Source organism: Callorhinus ursinus, unplaced genomic scaffold (assembly GCF_003265705.2).
Source record: "Callorhinus ursinus isolate GAN/ISIS: 27379988/994484 unplaced genomic scaffold, GSC_fseal_2.0 scaffold63, whole genome shotgun sequence".
Classification (NCBI taxonomy): Eukaryota; Metazoa; Chordata; class Mammalia; order Carnivora; family Otariidae; genus Callorhinus; species Callorhinus ursinus.
Window position 1 is genome coordinate 3,664,683 of NW_027397125.1, and position 21,394 is coordinate 3,686,076.

Genomic DNA, 21,394 nt, shown 5'->3' on the forward strand with positions numbered 1-21,394 from the left:
TTAGAGTTAAAGGGCCATTACATTTTGGAAAGTATGACAATATTTGAAAAGCAGCATATTTCACATTTTAAATATTAGCTTGAAAATCTTAGGGAAAATAAATAACCAACAGCTGGGCACTGCCCGCCCCAGCAGAGTTCTAAGCGGCAAAATAACACTGGGGCTTCCCCGGTTTTGTGCGACTTAATTGCAGCCCGGTTTCACAAGTGTGTTGAAGTATATTCTCTTTCTACATTTACACATAGACAAGTTCAAAGTAAAAATGAACCTTTCACATGCAGATGCTGGTCACAAATGTATCCACTCTCACTGTGGAAATTACAAGGTAGTAATGAGCTGTTGGATCATTTTCCAAGCCATGAACTTGCATAGACATTCCACTTAGTTAAAGAAGGTTGTTACATGCACTTTTTGTGAGAAAGCACCTGTTATCTTTGCTACTTCTGTATGAACTCTACCCATATTCACTAATTTGCCTTTTTGTGTATCAAATTTGTGGCTTGGATGTTTTGAGAAGCAGAACTGATTTTATTATAAATCTCTAACATCTCTTATTACCCTAAAATTGATACCACATATATGATGTTACTCAATCAAATTATCTTTATCCCAGCTCCAAAGTAAGGATTACCTAAAATTCTCTCCCTCACAGAAATATTTCTGGAGAGTATATTTTCAGCCTCACAGACTGATTTTTATGAAGTGTTTTGGAAAGCCTGCTGAAGGGGGTTTTATTCTTTCTTTTAATTTTCATTTAGGTGAGCTTCGAATAACAAATAAATCAGGAAAATAAGCAGTCCCCAATACGAGACAATAATTAGTACGTTTTTATGTTGTGTATTCAGCTCTAAGTGTGACAATACAGCCTATCAAAGGGACACCAGGCGGCAATCTTTGACATCAAGGCTTACAATTAGACTTTAAAAATGGGTTGCCAAATGAGCACATCGAACAAAAATTCATTTCTTTCTGAAGTATATACAAGTCCTTTAATCACAGAGAACTATGCTATGCATTATCCTTTGCATTGAAACCTTCTGGTGCCAAAATCCTGTTTGCATTAAACACAAGTGTGACAGGAGTACGTTCCATTTTCCTGTTAGGGTTTCCGTCCAGGCAAAAATAAAACGTGGCTCTGTATTATGTAAATTTTGGCTCTGTGCATTTTGAGTATACATGTATTTTTTACTTTCCTATTGGTAGTGGCAATATAAAATACAATAGACTCTTTTAGTATAATTTAATTGTAGCACAATGATAAAACCCAGTATCATTTTCATTTGAATTCTGTGTATATGAAAGTACGTTTTTGACTCTGAATACAGATTTCAAGTATTTGTGATTTTTTTAAAAAATTCTTTCTGAATCCTCTAAGAGATAATTTGATTTTTTATTCTCATAAAATAAGACTTCTGTGTCATTTCTCTGGCTTTACTAGCCCTTAACATAGGCAGTATTACTAAACTCCACGCACATGACAGCAGTCATATATCACATCACAGAGCCCTTAGTGAAGTAGGTAAATATTTATATATAACCAACAGGTTAACTTCCATCTGAAACAAGATGTAAGTTCTTTTGCTAAACATTTATTTTTGGATTTGTTTTCAGAGAATCTGCAAAATTTTTACTAATTTGGAATCTTAAAGTTTTTATTAAAAGTGCTAACTATTTTTATATTAGAAGGGCAGTTCTAATACCTTGTTTTGTTTTGTTTTGTTAATCTCCTTTCTACCCTTTGCCTTCTTGTCTGAGTCATTACAACTGTTTAATTTCCCATAGTTTCAACTTGTTCATGACAAGTTTTGAAACCGTCATTTCCAATATTTAGTGCTTATATAGGTGCACACGAGTCCCGTCCCCTTCAATTTCAGCTTGACACATAATTAGTGATTTGCATTAGCATAATAAAGAGGTTATGTCACAACAATAGTGGCATCGCTTTTATGGCAACAAGTACCAGAACACACACGTGTACAGTAGGTCTTGAATTTAAAAAAAAAAAAAAATCCCCTCCCGGGATCTGAAATTTCTGGCCACAGAAGCACATGTTCATTTCTAAAACTGAGAGTTCTAAACTTTGTCGTTGTTAGTTCTGCATACTTTTTCCTTTTTTTTAATCTAAAAGCCCTGGCCAAATCTGTCCTTAGAGATCACTTACGTCTTTTATTGAACCCAAGGGCATAATAAGTTATTACTTACATTCAAAAGCATTTATACATGTAAAATATCCATGTGTTGGTTATCTTCAGGTTATCCTCAGTGGTTATACTACCACATCAGAAAGGTTGCTGACCGTTATCTTCACACACATTATCTTCTGACACAGTGGGGTGTATATCCTGACTCTCAGGGTCATGTTCATTTGTGTTGAGTTACACATAAACCATTTCTGACCATGACCAATATTGTTACATAGTATGTTTCTTATTAATGAAGGGTATAGACTCGTGAGGGACAGATTAAACAGCTGGTTCAGAACATCACAGCTAGTATAAAAATGTTAAATATGCCAAACTTTTTAAAAATCTTGCTCTGGATTTATCAGCAATGAGTTTTTCTCTGGCTACACAAGCCATACTTGAGAATATGACCAACAAATAACACTGACGATGATGTTTGTATATAACCCTCCACGTGGGAAGCACTGCCCTAAGCTTTATAGGCGTATGAACTCAAGTAATGCTCACAGCAGTGCTGTTTGCTATTTAAAGAGGAAACCAAGTCACAGAGAGGTCAAGTAACTGGCTCAAAGCCGCACAGCTAATAATCGGAGGAGTTGAGCTGTAACCCCGGCAGCTTGGATCCAGTTTGTGCTCAGAACCTGACACTTCAGTCTGTGTCCCGTGCTGGGCCCTGCCAAATGGACCTGGGGTCTGGCATCAGAATTACCTCATTCCAAAGGGAAAGTAACTCTGCCTGGACTCTACTCTGAGTTTGGTTGTACACAGCCTCCCTCGGCTGGCTAGGGCCTGGGAGCAGCTCCCAGAGGCCCCCAGGCAGGAGTCCTGGCCCAGGGCAGGGGGGATGGGCAAGGGTGATAGAGCTGGTCTTTCTTGGCATCGCCTCCCAGCAAGCACCTTGTGTGGTACTGCAATTCCCCCATCACACTCGGAGCCTCCCAGTCTCCACGAAACTGGCCAGGAGAACTTAATTCAGAGGGAATAAATAAAGACTTAACCTACTACCACTTCAGAAAGGTTGCTGACCGCTGGCTGGGAGCCAGCCTCGGAGAGTCCACAGTTAAGAAGCGATTCTGAGCTGATGTCTTTAGCTCTGGTGGTTTCCTCCGCCCTCTGGCTGGTTCTGCATTGAACTAGAAAGGGTATGAAAGACACCCATTAAAGAACCAGACCAGTGGCTTCGAGGCTTTCAAAGCTCTCCCAAGTGCAGATAATCCAGTGTTGCAAAGCAAAGGGTGGACTCCATTGCTACCCGCAGTTATTTCCATGCTGCTCTGCAGACCTCACCTTTGTGGGCCATGTACACCGAGAGTGCATAAGTTCATTAATTCACAGCCTAGTAGTTTTCTCCACTTAAAAAAAAAAAATGCGTTTAAATATAAATACTTCTCATTATCAGAGGGATGTATTGAAATTGTTCTAAAAGCTAAGCAATAAAAAAGAAAAAAGACAAACCAAGAAACAGACTCAACTACAGAGAACAAACAGACGGGGGGGTTAGCGGACGGGGGGGATGGGGAAAACAGGTGATGGGGAGAAAGCGTACACCTACCGTGGTGAGCACTGAGTGACGTACAGAATTGTTGGATCACTCTATCGTACACCTGAAACTAATATGACACTCTGTTGACTGGAAGTTAAAATTTTAAATTTTTTTAAAAAGCTAAGCAGTAAGGTTTTCTTGAGCGTGAATCACTGTCATGTGACTATCGGTGTCACCTAGCTCTTGGTAGAAAAGAACAAAGTTCTTTTTTTCAAGAAAAGGTTTTGTATGCAGTCTCTCAACCTGCTTTAAATCCATACAGTTCGTTGAAAGTTCACATTGACGGTGGCAATGACAACAAGCGGCCCTCGCTAGCTAAGTGTGTCACACGGGTGTCGGCGGAGTTCTCGGAACAACCCACTGCAGCCGAATGACGAAGCATCAGGCAGCCTGGGTTCCCGTCTCCACGTGAGAACTGGCTACCTAGTTGCGCTTGCCAGCCTGTGAGAGTTAAGACCTTAGTTAACCTGCATAATCTCTCTGAACTCAGTTTGCTTGTCGGTGTGACTCTAAGGGTAATAGTTAAGATTGTTGTGAAGAATAAACAGGATGAGGCATTTAAATGAATGGATGCAAGTGAAATGCCTATTAGCACAGTACCTACAGCTGCTGGTGCTGCGGGGCGTGTTCCCCGTCCGGCGCCTGAGGCCCCTGCCTGGAGAGGTCCAGAAGCCTGGCCTGGGCCCTGGCAAGTAGGGCGCGGAGCCAGGATTCGGAACGTCAGGATTTGCGTCTCCAACACCCTGGTGGTGCTCCCACACACTCTGCCCCTCACAGACACTCAGGGGTGGGTATGCATGGACCAGTGTTGGATTCCTACAGCAGCTGCCCTGCTAAGGATCTGCCTTTGCCTCTTGAGCCTTTTGGTAAGCCCTTAGGTCTTTTAACCAATCTGGTTGCCCTTTTTAAAACTTGATCCAATCTAAATGCGTCCCTAGTGCCTGTGAAATTCACAGGCGAGCTTAGTAATAGAGCAGAGGGTGCCCAGAGGTTTATGAGCTAGGATTAAGTTTTCCCTGTCACATGCGGTAATCCTGCCGGGGTGAACCCGAAGTGGCATGCATCTTCGTGAATGTGCCTGGAATTACAGGCGCCTTTCCACTGTGTCATTTACTGCCTCGGCTCTGCTCTGACAGCCCCGGCTTCAGGTTTCCTTTGCTCCCACAGAACCCCAAATCCCTCTGCCATTCTTCTCTTACACGTATGAAGCGAGTTGTGGAGTTGAGGCCGATACCTTAATCCCTACCACCGCCACCCACACACGCCGCCGTCACCCCCCACACAAACACACACAGTTAGACAGCAACAGCCAGGGTGTCCCCTTGGAGAATCCCCTCCTCCGTGTGTGTGTGTGTGTGTGTGTGTGTGTGTGTGTGTGTGTGTGTGTGTGTGGAGATCGGGCTTCAACCCTTTCTTCTAAGGCACTTCCAATTTTGTATTTGGGGCGGTGTTTCTCGCTGCCCTCTGGGTTTGTGAAAATTCAGATCCTTGCATTTCATTCGCTGTGAAATTGCGTTACGTTTATAATTGTGCTGAAAGTGGACCTGAGGGTTGAGTGTGGTTGACTCAAACATTTCAAGTTAATGTGCTGTCTTCACACGTACGGGTTTTTATGTCACACTTATGACATTTTTAAATTATTAATGACAAAATTGAGGGAGTCAGTCTACCAGGCGCCTCCGTCGTTTTTGTGAAGAGCTGCATTGTTTTTATTTCCTCAAAACTCTGACTCAGCATGGAAGTATTTGAAAGTAGATCAGTCTCCCCCAAGAATGGTATTATTTATCCATCTGTTTTGCATACTCATGCTGCCTGTTTGTTTTTACTTACTTGCTCTCCTGTTTTTCTGTCAAGCTAGATCACAGACTCCTTTAGAATAGAAATATTGACCTATTCATTTTTGCATTTCTGTACATGACTGTCATTCGGTAACTAATTGAATCAAATCTTTGGATTTCTGATCTTTGCTATAACTGCTTTGTAAAGATAATTATTTTGGCAGTTTTATCAAATTAAAAATTGCAAACTTCTGGGGCGCCTGGGTGGCTCAGTCAGTTAAGCGTCTGCCTTTGGCTAAGGTCACGATCCCAGGGTCCTGGGATCGAGCCTCTCATGGGGCTCCCTGCTCGGCGGGGAGTCTGCTTCTCCCTCTGCCCCTCCCCCATTCGTGTGTGCACTCTCTCTCAAATAAATAAAATCTTTTTAAAAATTATAAGACTTCAAATTTTTGCAAAGCTAAAATGAGTGGCAGAGCTACAAATTTGGAATTGCCTAATATACGTGCATATACGTGTGTGTACAGACAGATGTGAATAGTTTACGTAGAAGAAAAAGTGAGCAGTTCAAGCATTTGAAAGGTGGTTCAGTAGATCTCCGCAGTGGGTTTCCTTTTATTGCTCTGAATAACGGGGGTGGGGGGGGGGGCAGTGTGGAGAGCAGTAAGGAGAATATGTCCTTTCCTTGGATTTTCTTTTTTTTCATTTAGCCCACACTTATGGGAAAGAGAGCTATTCAGACATTCATTGGTGTACTAAGATGGTGTCTTATGTTGAATTCCTTTCAGCTGGAAGAAATAAGCTATGATTAGCTGACAGGAGTGGGGAGGAGTTTTAATTAGTCTTCAACTCTCCCAGAATGCAGGTTGCGCGAAGTTAAATAGAATAATGCATACTTTCGGGCGCCTGGGTGGCTCAGTCGGTTAAGCGACTGCCTTCAGCTCAGGTCATGATCCTGGAGTCTCGGGATCGAGTCCTGCATTGGGCTCCCTGCTTGGCAGGGAGTCCGTTTCTCCCTCTGACCGTCCTCCCTCTCATGCGCTCTCTCTTTCTCTCTCTCAAATAAAATCTTTTTTAAAAAAAAGAATGCACACTTTCAAAATTATGTGCCCATATTATCCTATAGCATAATCTCAAGTTTTTTACTGCTTGTGACCCATGTTTCGATCATCACGCATGACTTTGCATTGTGACGGTCACCATAAGGACAGTGTAGTTGCCAGCTCACCCACCTTCTTGTTTATTTGTAAAGGATAGAACTGTTCATCTTAATATGTTTTATGTTAAAAGAAGACATTTTCCTTTGGCATGGTCCAAATGCCAACCGAATTTTCTTCTTGGTGAGGTGGTGACCAGGAAGGCTTAGAAGGGACAGATGACCAACCTCTGGCTGCATATTCTCCCTGACTGAGAAATTAGATATGATTATGGATGGTGCTTTTCTGAGACAAGCTAACCTGTTATTTGTGACATGAAGCCAGCAAAGGCTACCCAAAAAGTGTCAGGGGTGTGGAGTTGGGTTGTACCAGTAAGAAAATTGAAGGTTCCTGACAAAGAATTCCAAGAATACAAATTCTATACTTAGAAGACTTCTTGTAAGAGAGTGGATCTCAGAAAGCAGTCAGGTTTACGCCATGAAATCTGTTACAAAACTTCATAATATGGAGTACGGGTGACCCTCCACTCCTAGTGCGAATGCTTCCCAGTGGTCGTAGCTCACTGGTGCCCCCTTGCGGTAGTCAAGCCACCTCACATTTTGTTGCCTCGGGTAAGAAGCCTGCGGTGAGGGAGGCACACTCCATTTCCGGGGGTGGAAACTTAACCTCCAGGGTTGGAAGGCATATATTTCTTAGATTTTATTCAAACTTCTTTCATTCCCTTTGTCGTCTGCTTTAGGCCAAAGAACTGCCGACTTTAAAGGATAATGATTTCATCAATGAGGGCCAAAAGATTTATATTGATGACAACAACAAAAAGGTGTTCCTGGAAAAACTGAAAAAGGATGTTGAGGTAAGAAAAAAATCAGCGTCAAGGACAGCCCCATCGTAGAAATGTCACCACTCTTGATTTTTAGAAGCTTCTTAAACGGCCCATTTTAAATCTGCAACCAAGGCAAAAATACATATTGTACATTATGAACATCACATCTAAACAGGTGCATCTCCTGTGTGACCTGGTTTAGGAGAGAAGTGTGCTGCTTCAGCAGGCAGCTCCTTCCTCTAGATGACAGACCAAGGAAAGCACCTGATGTCACCTGCGGGGCGTCCCCACCCTCGGCTTGCCACATTCCTGGTCGGTGGGGAGCCTGTGTGGTCGCAGCGTGCTCACATGGACTGCCCGCGGCAACCAGAGGGAGGGTGAGGCCGAGCCATGACATTCTGTCACACAGCACAGCGTTTCAAAAACAAATGTTTACTAACTATTTGAATTTGGGGTTTTCTTCGTCTAAGCCACATCTCGGTGTTAGTAAACAGAGCCCCGGTGACCTGGTGCTTTAACATTTCCACCAGCCTCTGTGAAAGTGGTGTCATCAGGCCACCGAGGCTTACATGTGGTGGGGAAAGCGCCAAGGCTGGTCGCCACCCCAGCGTCATGGGGGATGGTTGTGACACAAAATACCGTGTGTGAAAGAGGGCTGAGGGAGGCTGTTTTGCTTAACTGTTATTTTAAGAATTAAAAAATACACTCTTCCCGGGGCGCCCGGGTGGCTCAGTTGGTTAAGCATCTGCCTTCTGCTCAGGTCATGATCCTGGAGTCCCGGGATCGAGTCCCGCATCGGGCTCCCTGCTCGGCGGGGAGTCTGCTTCTCCCTCTGACCCTACCCCCTCTCATGTGCTCTCTCTCTCTCTCTCTCTTTCTCTCTTTCTCGCTCTCTCAAATAGATAAAATCTTTAAAATATATATATATACACTCTTCCCTATCCTTTTGTTGATTTTAAAGGCATCACAGCCTTGTCGGACTTCCTTTTATGAGTCCTTTGGAAATTAATTCGGGGGGAAAAAAAAGATTTTCTTGAGATTCGTTAGGTTTACAAGACCCTGCAAAGAGAATTCTAATGTAGACAGTTACTGAGCAAAGTTTTTCTGAGCCGTTCCTTTCCTTCATCTGTATGTGTGAGTGTGGTATACTTTTTTAAAAATTTTTTTACTCCAAAATACAGTTCCCCCCATACCAGTACAGCTCTGCTACTCAGAGGCTGTAGTGGAAAGTTTTCTTCCTCATGTCATTAAAAATAATTAGAATGGTTTGAGCCAAAGAATGAGTGTCTTGCATTTGAATGTATCCCCCATGAGGACAGAGCAGTTTCAATTTCCTTTTTCCTGTTCTGACGTCTCTTTCATTGTAAGACACCCAGACTGACCGAGTGAGTTCATAACTCTTTTTAGGTCATGAATTACTTTCATAAAAAAATGTTTACTTTTTTTTTTTAACCCACCTGGTGTATGTACTTCAATTAGAACCTAAGTAGTGTTTATTTGTGAAGGATACAAGTGTCTACTTAAAAAGAAAAGTAGAAGAAAGTGTTTGCTTTTATCATGTAACCTTTTTTTCTCCAGTCTTTCATTAACAAGCGTTTTTTTCCAATGTTGCCAGTGATTATTGTTACAGTACGTATTAGGTAAACATTAAACATTTCCCATACTTTGGTGTCAACTTGATATAACTGATAACTAAGTACTCTAGGTAGACCTACTCACTTTCGGGTTTTTATTTATCAATCAGCAAATCTTTCATCTTGAGAATAATACCAATTGAGCAATTACGGTAAATATCCTTTAGGGTTATGTGCGATCTGCCAAAAAAAAAAAAAAATTTGTTTCCCTCCCTTTTTCTGTTGGCTGTGTACCACTAGGATATTTAGACTCCAGATATAATGTAACTGAAGCAGTTCAAATTTACAGATGAATTACATAAGGATCCTCTCAGCTCTCTTGTTGTCTCTAATAATGTCGTTGATTAGAGGATTTGGATAGTTTAATCCCATGCAGGGCTCTTGCACTTAGCTGTTTTGTTGAAATTGAAGCAGGGCATAAAGCATTCTTTCATTAAAAAAAAATTCTCAATGGCTGATACAAGTATCTTTGGTTTTGAAATTCATGCAGAAGCATCATTAAATTTTTAAGCAGGTAATTATGGTGAAGTGGCTTGACATCTGATCTTGATAAATGAGACTAGAATTTAATCTCGTTTTGTTTTTTCATTAACACTGTGCTTTCTAATTTAGCTGACTGGCCTGTTAGAGTACAGTTTTTTGGTGAGGGGTGGGGATAACTCTTTTACTTAATGCAAGGTAAAAGATGAGTTTATTACAGCTCAAGAAGTAACCTATTTTTGTAGCAAAAAGAATTTTCATGAGAATCTGCTTTTGTTCTTTCTTTTTGCAACCGAAATCCTGCTGTTTATATACCCTGAAAATATTTCAGTTCAGAAAGCTTTGCACATAACTACGTATTGGTGAGCCCTTTTCTCCAAAAGACAGTGCTCTATGGAGAGTGAAAATCACTTTGGCCTTCTGGGCTGCATGTTGTCAGCTCCGATCATGACGGTGGATGGTGGAGAGTTGGCACCCATCTCCTCTCATTGGCTCACGCTGGGAGCCCAGGGGCGTCGGGGAGCCCCTACCACAGGGCATCTCAGCTGTCGTGTTTATGGGCCCACAACCTTGGAAATGGGTGGGAGGGTGGAGGTGGGGGCAGGGATGGTGCCGCCGCCATTGACAGACCCACTGGTAGAGCCTACACTCCGTCCCAGGCAGTCAGTCTCTCTTTCGTTCATGACAACTCTGGAGGATGAGTGCTGACGGATTGAGAAAACTGAGCCCAGAGACTCTGTGATTTGCTCAAAGACGCACGGCTACTAAATTCAGACTGGGATTTGAGGCTGTCAGAGGCCACTGTCCTAAACTGCACTGCTCTAAAACGCAAATTAAAAATGTTTGTGAGGACACAGGTGAGACTTTGTTTCCTGCTGAACGCCCCAAAGGAGGATCATTATAACTTTTAACAAGTGATACGGGATAACTGTTAAATAGGGCTGGCTGGAATTTTAATTCTGCATTGCAGATGCGTTAGGAGGTGGTAATTCAGTAGAACAAATGTGTTAATAAAGTTAGCAAATAAAACAAAAGACAAAAAAATAAAAAAAAAGTTAGCAAATAAAGTTAGCAAAAAAAAATAAATTTTAAATGTTGTGAAGGAGAGTTTATTAATGGCTCTCTTACCACATAGTCTTCTAGAAGGGTTTGTGACAGGGCTCATTAAAGATCTTAAAGATTCTAGCTCAAAGATTTGGCATAAAGAGGGATTACTTATGAAGGAATCAGATTAGGTGGGATATTCTGAGGAAAAAAGAAGCCGACCAAAGGTCTGGCAGGTAATTATTAAGAAGTTGGAAAGGAGGAAAGGCGAGGGACCTAAAGATTATAAAGATTTAAAAATTGTCATGCTTTGAAATCTTACGTACTTAAAAAAAAAATCAGTAAATCTGAGTCAGAAGCTTAAACGGATGAACAGAAAATAGAGCAAATATGTATTAAGTTCCTTAATGTCAGCTGGAGGCAAACCCCAGCAGTGCAGCCCTTAGCCCCTTCCCTCCTTCCCGTCCCCTCCTCAGCGTGGAGTCTTCCAGGCCTCGGTCGTTTTGTGATACCCAGCAGGAATTTTCTCTAACAAGAATCTCGGGTTTATTGCCACATTTCATTCCGCTCTACTTCCGAAGAGATTTAAAATTAAGTTTGTCAAGATAAGAGCTAGTGAATCTCTGGGCTTTTCCACGTTTCTCCTCTTGGCCTACCAAACTTGAGCCAGTCTCCATGTTTAAAGTGCATATTTGATGAAAAAGGCCTTCTACGGTAGCAACAACATGGGCAATTAGGTCACAGCCTCCACTGTTACCTGCAAGGCAGTTTTCATTGCCTAAGCTACATTCTCTCTTTCTCCTCTCTACCCTCCCCCATGAGCCGAGTGGTATTATCCCATTTTATAGTTACAATAACTGAGGCTCAGAGAGGTGAACTCATTGTCAAGGCACAGACTCTAGTAAGTGAGAGAAATAAGATTTAATCTCCCATCTGACGCCCAAACCTATACTCTTTTTCTTTTAAAGATTATGGTACTTTAATTAAAGAATAAAGGGGTCACCCTTAACCAGCAAAACCTATGCTCTTCCCCACTCTGCTACCCTTGGTCTTCCGTTTCCCTCTCTGTGTCCTCGATCTGAAAACTTACGTAGCACCCACTTGGGACCACAGGCAAGGGTCCTTGACCTTGGGTGGGTCAGAGCAGCTGCTTACCTAGAGATGCATTTTACATGTCACCGATGGTGAGGTTTGGGATGCAGAGCTGCCTTACTGGGAAGGAGCCTGGGCAGTGGTCTGACTGCAGAGCTCAGGCCTGGGAAGGGGCTGGCCATTGTGCGCAGCACCGATGCAGGAGGGGACACTCAGGCCTTGAGAGAGAGAGAGAGACACACACACACACTCTCTCTCTCTCTCTCTCTCTCTCTCTCTCTCTGAGTGAGGCGGTCCAGCCCCGGATGTCATCCCTGCCCAGCTGACCTTTGCAAGTTCATTACGGGCAGCCCCCTTCCTTTTGTAATAAAACACACTTGAAAGAGTACTTGAAAGCCAGCCACGGGAAGGTAGAACGGTGGACTTACCCGTTACAGACGTACTCCGTGCCGCAGGGCGCGGACGCGTGGTAAATGGTCTCATTGTGCCTGGGGCAGAGGTTTCTTTGTTGCTTTGTTCTATGTTTTCACTTGGCTGGGGTGATTATTTCTTCGAGACAGGGGTTAGGGAAATTAGGGTGAGTTAAGCAGCAGGCGTCTCATTCACTTTTTCACTAAATACTAAGAGCTACCAGCACTTCCCGGCGGTCAGGAACGCAGTGAGGGCAGAAACGGCCAGAGCTCCTGCCCTCTCGGGGCTGCCACGTTCGGGGAAGATTATGTTCGACTCACATAATCCAACAAGATACACGTGCAGCTGAGCCAAGCGTCATTAGGGCAGAGTGCGCTGGGCCACCCGTGCCTGCGTTTTGGGGATGTGGCCTAGGCAGGAATCAGAAAAGGCTTCCCATAAGCAAGTGTCTCTGCAGCTGAGATCTGCAGTCAGGTGGCAGGGAACCGGGTGCTGGTAAGAGGGCCAGAGGGTGGGCCGGAACAGGGTTCAAGACGGCCCGAGAGGTACTGGCGCCAAACTGTCCTGGCCCACTGGGCCACGTCAGAGCTTGCTTCTGCCCGGCAGGCTGTGGGATACCACGGGGAGGCCTTAGGCAGGGTCTGGGCAAGATCAAATCTGCATTTGGAAAAGATCTTCCCTTCCCAGAGGACTAAGGGTCAGTTCGCACAGCATCGATCTTTACCACTTCTCAGGGAGCTTCCAAGGGCCCAGGAAAAGCAGGGACAGAGAGAGAAGGGGGCCTTTGTCCTGCCCCAGGTCAAGCAGAGCAGGACCTGGCCTGGCCAAGCCCCCACGCATCCTGCACTCAGTGCACTCGGGCGTACTCTCTCTCTCTCTCTCTCTCTCTCTCTCTCTCTCTCTCTCTCTGCGAGCAGGTGCTGGTAATCCATGTCTGCAGCGGTACCCAGACTTCTGGAGGGGGTCCGGGGTGGGCAGAGGGGGCAGGCCAGATAGACTAGACAGAGGGGTCGGGGCCGGCACTGTGCTAGGCGCGGGAGGGGACAAAGGAGGCGCTGACCCTGTTTGCTGGGAGCTCAGAGGCTGAGCTCAGCCCCAGGCACAGCTCTCTGGGACCCATGGCCACCAGTGAGCACCCTGCCTGTCATACCTGCTTGGGCGGAGTGGGGGAGTATGACTGGGGATTTCTGATGCAGTGTTTCCCAAATGTCTTCTGTTTCCAAATCACTAGACCCCCGGGGCGTTCTGAAGGGGGGGGGCAAAAAAGCAGGCTTGGTGATGCAATCAGTGTGAGGCCTGCTGCTGGCGGATACCCCTCGCAGAGACTCACAGTCCTCCGTAACTGTGGGAGGCCCTCCTCCTCAGAAACCATTTGATTTGATTGACTCATTCTTTCCCCTACTAGTGTTGCAAAGAACAGGACTTGGGAAAAGCTGCCTTAATGCAGTTTCCAGAAGCAGCCTAATGCAGTATAAAGAACAAGAGCTTTGAGCATAGGATCCTGAATTCACTCCTTCTTAGCTTTGATTCCTTGGGCAAGCTCTTTTAATCTCTGAGCCTGTTTGCTGTCTTGCACGGGGATCCGAATACCTGTCTCAGACGAGACCATCTCTGTACCCCGCAGTGCCCGGCTCTCTTCCACATCCGTGCGCTTGTGGGGAGCACACCAGGTACCCGAGGTCCGGCTACGTGGCCGGGTGGCTGGCTCTGTGTGGGTAAAAGAGTCAAGCACTTCATGGAGTTGTTACTCCCTCAAGACATGGAAGGCTGCCCAGCCATATGGCCAGATGCACCCTGACACCCAGCAGTTGCCAGGAGGATATGGCAGGATGAGCAGTCTGGCCACTGGCTGAGGGAGGTGGAAAGTTGTTCAGTGAGGACTTGAAAAGGGGAGTTTGCGAAAACCCACGGGAGGAACAACAGCTTCCTCTGTAAACTGATCAAAGGCATGAGAGAACCAGCACTCTGTTTTGTTGTTGGCTTTTTCTTTTTTACTAGAATAAGTAACATCTTTATTTCTTTACCCAGCTTTATTGAGGTATAGTTGACACACAGTATTGTAAGATATTTAATGTACACATGGTGATGACTGAGTATGTATCCATTGTGAAAGGATTTCTCCATCAAGTTATGAACACAACCGTCATCTCACATATTGACCTTTTTTGTTTTTCTTTTGGTGAGAACATTTCAGTTCTACTCTCTTAGCAAATTTCAGTGATAACACCACAGTATTACCAACTAGAGTCACCATGTTATACATTAGATCCTGAGACCTTATTCATCTGATAGCTGGAGCTTTGTACCCTTTTACCGACTCTCCCTAATCACACACACACACACACACACACGATATCATACAGTATTTGTCTTTCCCTGTCTGGCTTACCTCACTTAGCATAATGCCCTCTAGGTTCATCCACGTTGTCACAAAATCACAGAATTCCTTTCTTTCTTAAGGCTAAACAACATTCCACTGTATATATATATCACATTTTCTTGATCCAGTCATCCATTGACAGACACTTAGCTTGTTTCCCTACCTTGGCTATTATGAATAATGCTGCCGTGAACATGGGAGTGCAGAGATCTCTTCGAGATAATGATTTTGTTTCCTTTGGAGCTATAGCCAGAACTGGGATTGCTGGATCATATGGTAGTTCTATTTTTATTTCCTTGAGGAATTTTCATCCTGTTTTCCACAGCGGCTGCACCAGTTTGCATTCCCACCAAGAGTGCACAAGGTTCTCTTTTCTCCACCTCCTCGCCAACACTTGTCCTCTCATCTTTTTGGTACTAGCCATCCTGACAGGTGTGAGCGGATAGCTCACTGAGGTTTCGATCTGCATTTCCCTGCTGATGAGTGATGTGGAGCATCTCTCTGTGTACCTGTTGGCCATTCAGCACTCTTTTTGCCACAGGGTCTGCATGTATCAACTTTTAAGCATTAGGTTTCTCCTACCTTGCTTACATATCTAAATAAAGATTTGTGTGATTTTTCTTTTCCCCTGAGCTTAAATGAGGAAGAGTCAGCGTGGCCTGAGGGGATTCATGGTGGGAAGACAAGGAAATAGGAGCCAAGGAAGAGGAGAGCAGGCAGGAGGCAGCGTGGGCTGGTGAGGAACTGAAGGCATCAGGGAACAGCGGGGGCGGGTCCTCTCCTTGTCTTTAAGGGAGTGTGGCTTTCTTTTCAGCTCGGAGACCGGGCTGCTTCCCAACAGGCTCGGGAGGAAAAAAATGGCCCTGCGGGTCTCCACAAATTGATTTCATTTCATTTTCAGCCAGAACTTCAAGACCTATAATTTCATATGCTTGCCCTTTGCGTAAGGAAGTTCATTTCCTAAATTCTGTCCGAGTCGCCCGAGGCCCGTCAGCGGCTCCGCATCACTGAGTGGGGGTGGCACCAAGTCCTCCAAGAGTCGGGGTCATGCGTCGTCTTCTTGGGCCACAAGGCCAGGGTCAGAGCAGTTGTGGACCTTGTGCCGAGCCAGCCAGCTGGGGAGTCAGGGAGCTGTTTGGTGTTAGCCGGCAGACGGGCCGCCCCATTTTGTCCTCCATAATACTAGCCACGTTTTATTTGACCGATCAGAACCGTGTGCTTCCGATCATGTGTCTGGGTACATCTACTAAGAAGAAAAGAAAAATCATGACCTGCAAAGTCAAAACGAGAACTTGGCAGGCAGGGGTAGACTAAGCCGCAGAGCGAGGTCGCGCCGCATGTTACAGAAGGAGGGAGGACGGGAATCCCGGGCCCGGGCTGCTGCACGGGAAGTGAGCCACCTTCAGCTTCTCTGTGCCCTCGCTTCCATCACAAGGAAACCTGAGCAGGACAGAAGGACTGTGTTATTCACCAGAGCACTGACACAGGCATTTGCTGGTTGATTGGGACATTTGGGCTTTTACTTCTTCGTGATGGACAGCATAATAATCTCCTCTCAGCGCAGTGTGCTGAATTTCAAAGTGCTTTCACAAGAGACTGCTGGAAGCTACTTGGGAGGTCCCTGGTCTTTCCCATCAGCCAGCCTTAATTGTCGGGAGAACAGCTCTCTTCCCTCCTTGCCAGTCATGCTCTCTGCTCTTTGGTGTGACCCAGCCTCCATGTGATAAATGCGTGCCTCTCAGCATCCAGCTTTGCGTTTCAGGGAAAATAATACTAGCGCTGAGGCAGCCCCAAGTGTGGGGCTCCATTTTTGGCCGGAGGAGCCGCCTGGGACTGTGAGAGCATCCTAATGGAGGCTCCTGGCTGGCCGCCTCTTAGGGAGACCCTCTCCTCATTTCTGCTGCCCCTTCCCTCACAGCGTTCCCCCACAGGCGTTTTCCTGAGCTCGGTTCCTTCAAATGTGGGGTTTTGTTTAAGGCCATGACTGACCCTGTTGCCTCCCACCCTCAGTTTCTCGCCCAGTTAAAGCTCATGGACTACAGCCTCCTGGTGGGAATCCATGATGTGGAAAGAGCCGAACAGGAAGAGGTGGAGTGTGAAGAGAATGACGGGGAAGAGGAGGGGGAGAGCGACGGCACCCACCCTGTCGGGACCCCTCCGGACAGTCCTGGAAATACACTGAACAGCTCACCGCCCTTGGCTCCAGGGGAGTTTGATCCAAACATTGATGTTTATGGAATTAAATGCCATGAAAGTAAGCTGAGTTATTATCAACCCTTTCTATCTACGAAATGGTTTGAGTTTCGCCTTGTTTCCTACCAGTCATTGTAATCCCAGTTAAAAGTATGCTGCCCTCCAAGACTTATTCTCCAGAGTCCCAGTAATTGATTCAGGGACAAGAGTATGTTAAGAGGAACTGTAATCTCTGGTTTTGAAACATAGTAATGATAAGGTCCTTGAATTTTTTGATGCTGAGGGAACAGCGAAGCCACAAACTATTTTATATATACAACACACATGTGCACACACTTATGTGAAGGTAGGTAACATATAGAAGAAATGTTTGTAAATGTTTTTTTCTTAGCTAGCTCTTATGTGGCTCTAAAGGGTCAGGAATCTCTCCAGCGCTAGCTACATATGCGGTCCCCTCTGAACCCCGCTCGGATACCCTGAAGGGCGGGTGTCTCATCACTACCAGTCCTTTCCTGTTTAGGAGCGCTGAAGCTGGCCCAGGGTGTGGGATGACAATGTCTGATTGGCTGTCATGTCTGTCCTCTGCTGAGTCACCCCCCCCACCCCATCCCCACTAAAGGGTCTGTGGCTCTCCTCTAGAGTGAGCGTAATCTTAATCCTCAAAATCTGTATGACTATTTGAAGGAGTATTATCTTCTACCTTAGCTACTTACGCATGAGAAAACCAAAATAATTTAGAGAGATGATAAATAGTGGCCTCTTATTTTTTGAGTAATAAAAATGATGGTTCATCATTATTTAAAAAAAAAAAATCTCATGAGGCATATCAGCCCAGTGAGTTTGTGTTTTATATTTTGCTCACCAAAATTTTCAACACAGAAAATCAGATGTAGTCAAATGTACTTTTCTTATGGTTTACAATTAAGACAGCATTATATTTGCAGAAATATGCAGAAGACCGATCTTATAGATGATATGTGCCTTTATCCAGTTCTGATGCTAGACTCAATGAGAATTATGAACAGGCACGCCTCTAAGTGGGTTCTAGGCCACCACAATAAGGCAAGTCAAATGAATCTGCTGATTTCCCAGTGCGTATAAAAGTTATGTCTACGTTACACTGTAGTCTATCACGTGTGCAATAGCACTGTGTCTTTAAAAAACATACGTATCTTATTTTTTAAAATACTTTACTGCTGAAATATACTAACCATCATCTGAGCTTTCAGTGAGTTGTAATCACTGATCACAGATCACCATAAAAATATAATAATGACAAAGTTTAAAATATTGCTAGGATTACCAGAATGTGAGAGAGACACGAAGTGAGCAAGTGCTTTTGGAAAAATGGTGCTGACAGACTCGCCGGACGCAAGGCTGTGGGTAAAGGAGGCAGTATCTGTGAAGCGCAGTAAGACTGTGGATGGTAGGAAAGGATTAAGGAGCAAAATTACCTCTACTTGTTCCATTTTAAAAATAGCACTTTTCTTTACACCAAGGCAATACATAATGACTAAGGAAAATGCAGATTAACAAAAAAATGAAAACAGTGTTGCCCTTGAACCTCTACTGGTAATATTCTGCGGTTATGCTTTTACTTTTTAAATTGAGAGAGAACTGGGGACAGAGTTAAGCTATTTAACAGGAATATGCAGGAGTTACACGGACTTCTTTTTTTTCCAAGTTACGATTTTATTTTTTTAATCACTTTTTTTTTGTATTTGAGGAGAGCTGACTCACCACGTTACGTTAGTTCCAGGTCCACCACAGGGATGGGACCAGGCCATCCGTGATGTGGTGCTCACCGCAGGCGCGGCTGCCGTCTGTCACCACACGACACCATTACCGGCTCACTGCTTGTATTCCTTTCGCTGTGCCTTCGTCCTCACTCCGCCCGACCTCTTCCTTCTGTAACTGGAAGCCCCCCCTCCCCCATTTTGCCTCTCTCGCCACCCCACGAAACACAGAGGAGGAAGTAAAAACTAGTGGTTGTTTTTAGAACAAATGTGTTTGCACCGCGGTGTTCCCCGCCTCCACGGTCAGAGCCCGCGGTCCCCGTCCCGAATCCCTGACCCTCCAGCGGGGCTCTTCCCGGCCGCATCATTGGTCCCACAATCATTGCTCTCGTCCCTTTACAGACTCGCCCAGGAAAGAGGTGTACTTTATGGCAATTATTGACATTTTGACTCATTATGACGCAAAAAAGAAAGCTGCCCACGCCGCAAAAACTGTTAAGCATGGCGTAAGTACCTCCTCTTTGTTTCCTTCTCTGCTCCTGGGCCCTTGCTGCGGTCTGTGGTGCGGGCACCGGCTCCGGCTTGTCCCCTTGCCACCAAGCTGGCCGGACCCCCTCGGTGGTTCTTGTTCTCCGGGGGGGTCATGTTCGGTCATGTTCAGAGTGCAAGATTAGAGGCGGCAAGTGCCAACAGCTCATGCTCTGGGCAAGTCACTTAAACTCAGCGGCTAGTCTTTTTACATGCTGGGGATATTCACAGACACGTGCATCTCTAGAATACTGTACAAATTCGGTTTTGTTGGGCAAATGCTTCAAAGATAAAAGTGAAGACAGCTATTCATGTTTTCACATGAATCCTCAAAACTGACCCGTCAGACCTGAAGCACTATTCTGTGCCTCAGACACTTCCCAAACATGCAGTATTATCTTTTTGTACAGTGAACTGTATTTTTTCTACTACAGAAATCTTTTGGGTGCCAGATCCAAGTTTAATAACATGAATTCTTCACTTTTATTGTGCTTGCTCTAAATTATCACTATTCTACACATACGGTGACTTGTTGAATTCCCCATGACAAGCCTATGGCGGATACTAGTATAGCCCTGCTTCTCAGTTGAAGAAACTGAGGAAGAAAGCCTAAGCTTGCCAGGGCCAGGGCACTAGAAAGTGGTAGAAATGGGACTGCTCCCAGAACCTAGCCCGGCGCCCTGCTCTATGCTAGTCCCATCCCCCTGCCCTACCAGCAAATCCCACCTGCCTGGTTGAACTTCACAAGCAGTAAATACCCAATGTGCTCGTATTGCAGACATTCGTTTTGGCTTTCCAGGCATTGCTAAAAAAGCCAGAGACCCCCATCCCATAGAGGAGAACTTGTGCCTCGGCTTGTTCACACGGGAAGGAGAGACGCCTCCCCAGTAGTGTGTACAGCCAGCCGAGGTACACCAGAACATCGGCCTCGATGAAAGGCTCTTTTTCTGTATTGCGAAATCAAACAGGCTGTCCTCCCAGCAAGGGAACCAGCCTAAAGCCATACTCTATTTGCCAAAGAAACATTTTAGTTACATCATCAGCAACTATTTACGGTTTCCTGCTGTGTGCAAAGCAGGGCCCGAGCCCTCGCGCAGCTCACTGCCAGTGTCCGAAACCCCGGGTCGGTCAGAAAGGAGGGTCCCCGGCAGCTCTGCCCCGGCGACTGGCATCGCCACCTTCAGAGTAGCGTTTGTGAACTACGCGCGTGCCCGAGGCACCATCCCCCTTGCCCAGTTCTGAGTCCAGTCCACAAGGGTGGGGGAGGTCTCGAAAAGGCTCTGTGGTAATTCCGATGCTCACCTCTGATTGAGAACCACGGGTATACTGCAGAGACGGAACTGTAATCCTATTTTAGCTTTCCCAGTTGTATGACCTTGAGAAAACGCTTTGGAGCTTAAGGGCCCCAATAATAAAGGAGTCCTGACCCCTTGCAGACGGGGTTTAGTGGAGGACACCCGAGGTGAGGAGGTGCTGTGTGTCTGTGCCCACCCCTCCTCACACACGCCGCCGTATCACACACCATGTGGAACTGGAAATCGACTGGAGCAAGCATGGCTCCATTTTAGTCTCCACTACATGACCCCAGCTCAGCTCCACGATACGCCACATGGCCTAAGACTGTGCACAGTTGGCAGGAGCAAGACATTACCCTTGGCAAAGGAATGCTCTGGGCACTCTTCTCTGCCTTCAAGGCCCGGGGTCCTCTGCGGAGATCCCCGTGGCCCAGGCCAGGTTGGGAAATTACAGGTTCCCTGGGGAGTATGGGTGTCCAAAAAGAGCACGTGGGGACTTCATAAAGCTGGTCTTGCCCTCTGCAGCTCAGGAAAGTGGCCGGTAACTACAGACGTCGAGTCTGGTCGCCAGCACTGCCTCCCATAAGGGGCGATCCCCCACTGAGCCTGTGCGACGGGCCCCTGCTTGCTTGCCCCATGCAGGTCTCTGCGGAGGGGAACACTGGCACCCGTGCCCCGTGCTGAGGGAAGCCCGCCCCGGCCCCTCGGGGGGAGGCACCGTCAGCAGCCTGATGTCTCGCCCGGTTGTGGGGCCAGCTGACACTGCTGTGGCTGTCACCCCTCTTTTGAGCGCGCCGCCACTTACCTGGGTCCTGATAAAGAAACCCGATCCTATGTCCCTGTCATTTCCCTTTAGCCAGGTGTTGCTGTTGGTGTCATTCTCAAGGGATCTCCAACCTGCTCTCCTGAAAAACAGCAAGATTGTTACGTAGGCCACACAGACTCCACCGTGTGACAGGAACATCCCCAACACGGCTAGTTAGATTTTTTTTGTAAGCTACCACAGTCACAGTGTGGTAACAGCATCTGTGGTTACTCTGACTCTCTGCCTCACTTTCACACAGATTCCTAAGAACGCTGATTATTCAGACACAATATCCAAGATATTCTATGCTTTAAG

The 21,394-nt window shown here is 45.7% G+C and overlaps 1 protein-coding gene and 1 long non-coding RNA gene across 7 annotated transcripts in view; one reads left to right on the forward strand and one right to left on the reverse strand.

Annotated features, from left to right (window-relative positions):
• The window catches only part of PIP4K2A (phosphatidylinositol-5-phosphate 4-kinase type 2 alpha), a 213,769-nt gene that overhangs the window by 148,008 nt on the left and 44,367 nt on the right, over nt 1-21,394 (forward strand). For all 6 annotated transcript variants that reach the window (XR_012376066.1, XM_025891928.2, XM_025891929.2 and 3 more), the window contains 3 exons: nt 7,398-7,511; nt 16,533-16,776; nt 18,854-18,957. Coding sequence is in view for 5 of the 6 variants with exons in the window: in XM_025891928.2 (XP_025747713.1) it covers nt 7,398-7,511; nt 16,533-16,776; nt 18,854-18,957 (462 nt within the window). In the remaining variant the exon portion in view is untranslated. The remainder of the gene's footprint in view (nt 1-7,397; nt 7,512-16,532; nt 16,777-18,853; nt 18,958-21,394) is intronic.
• LOC141371258 (uncharacterized) overlaps nt 1-21,394 on the reverse strand; it is a 47,378-nt gene that overhangs the window by 16,092 nt on the left and 9,892 nt on the right. Inside the window, exon 2 of the long non-coding RNA XR_012376067.1 lies at nt 21,080-21,179. This is a non-coding gene — a long non-coding RNA (uncharacterized lncRNA). The remainder of the gene's footprint in view (nt 1-21,079; nt 21,180-21,394) is intronic.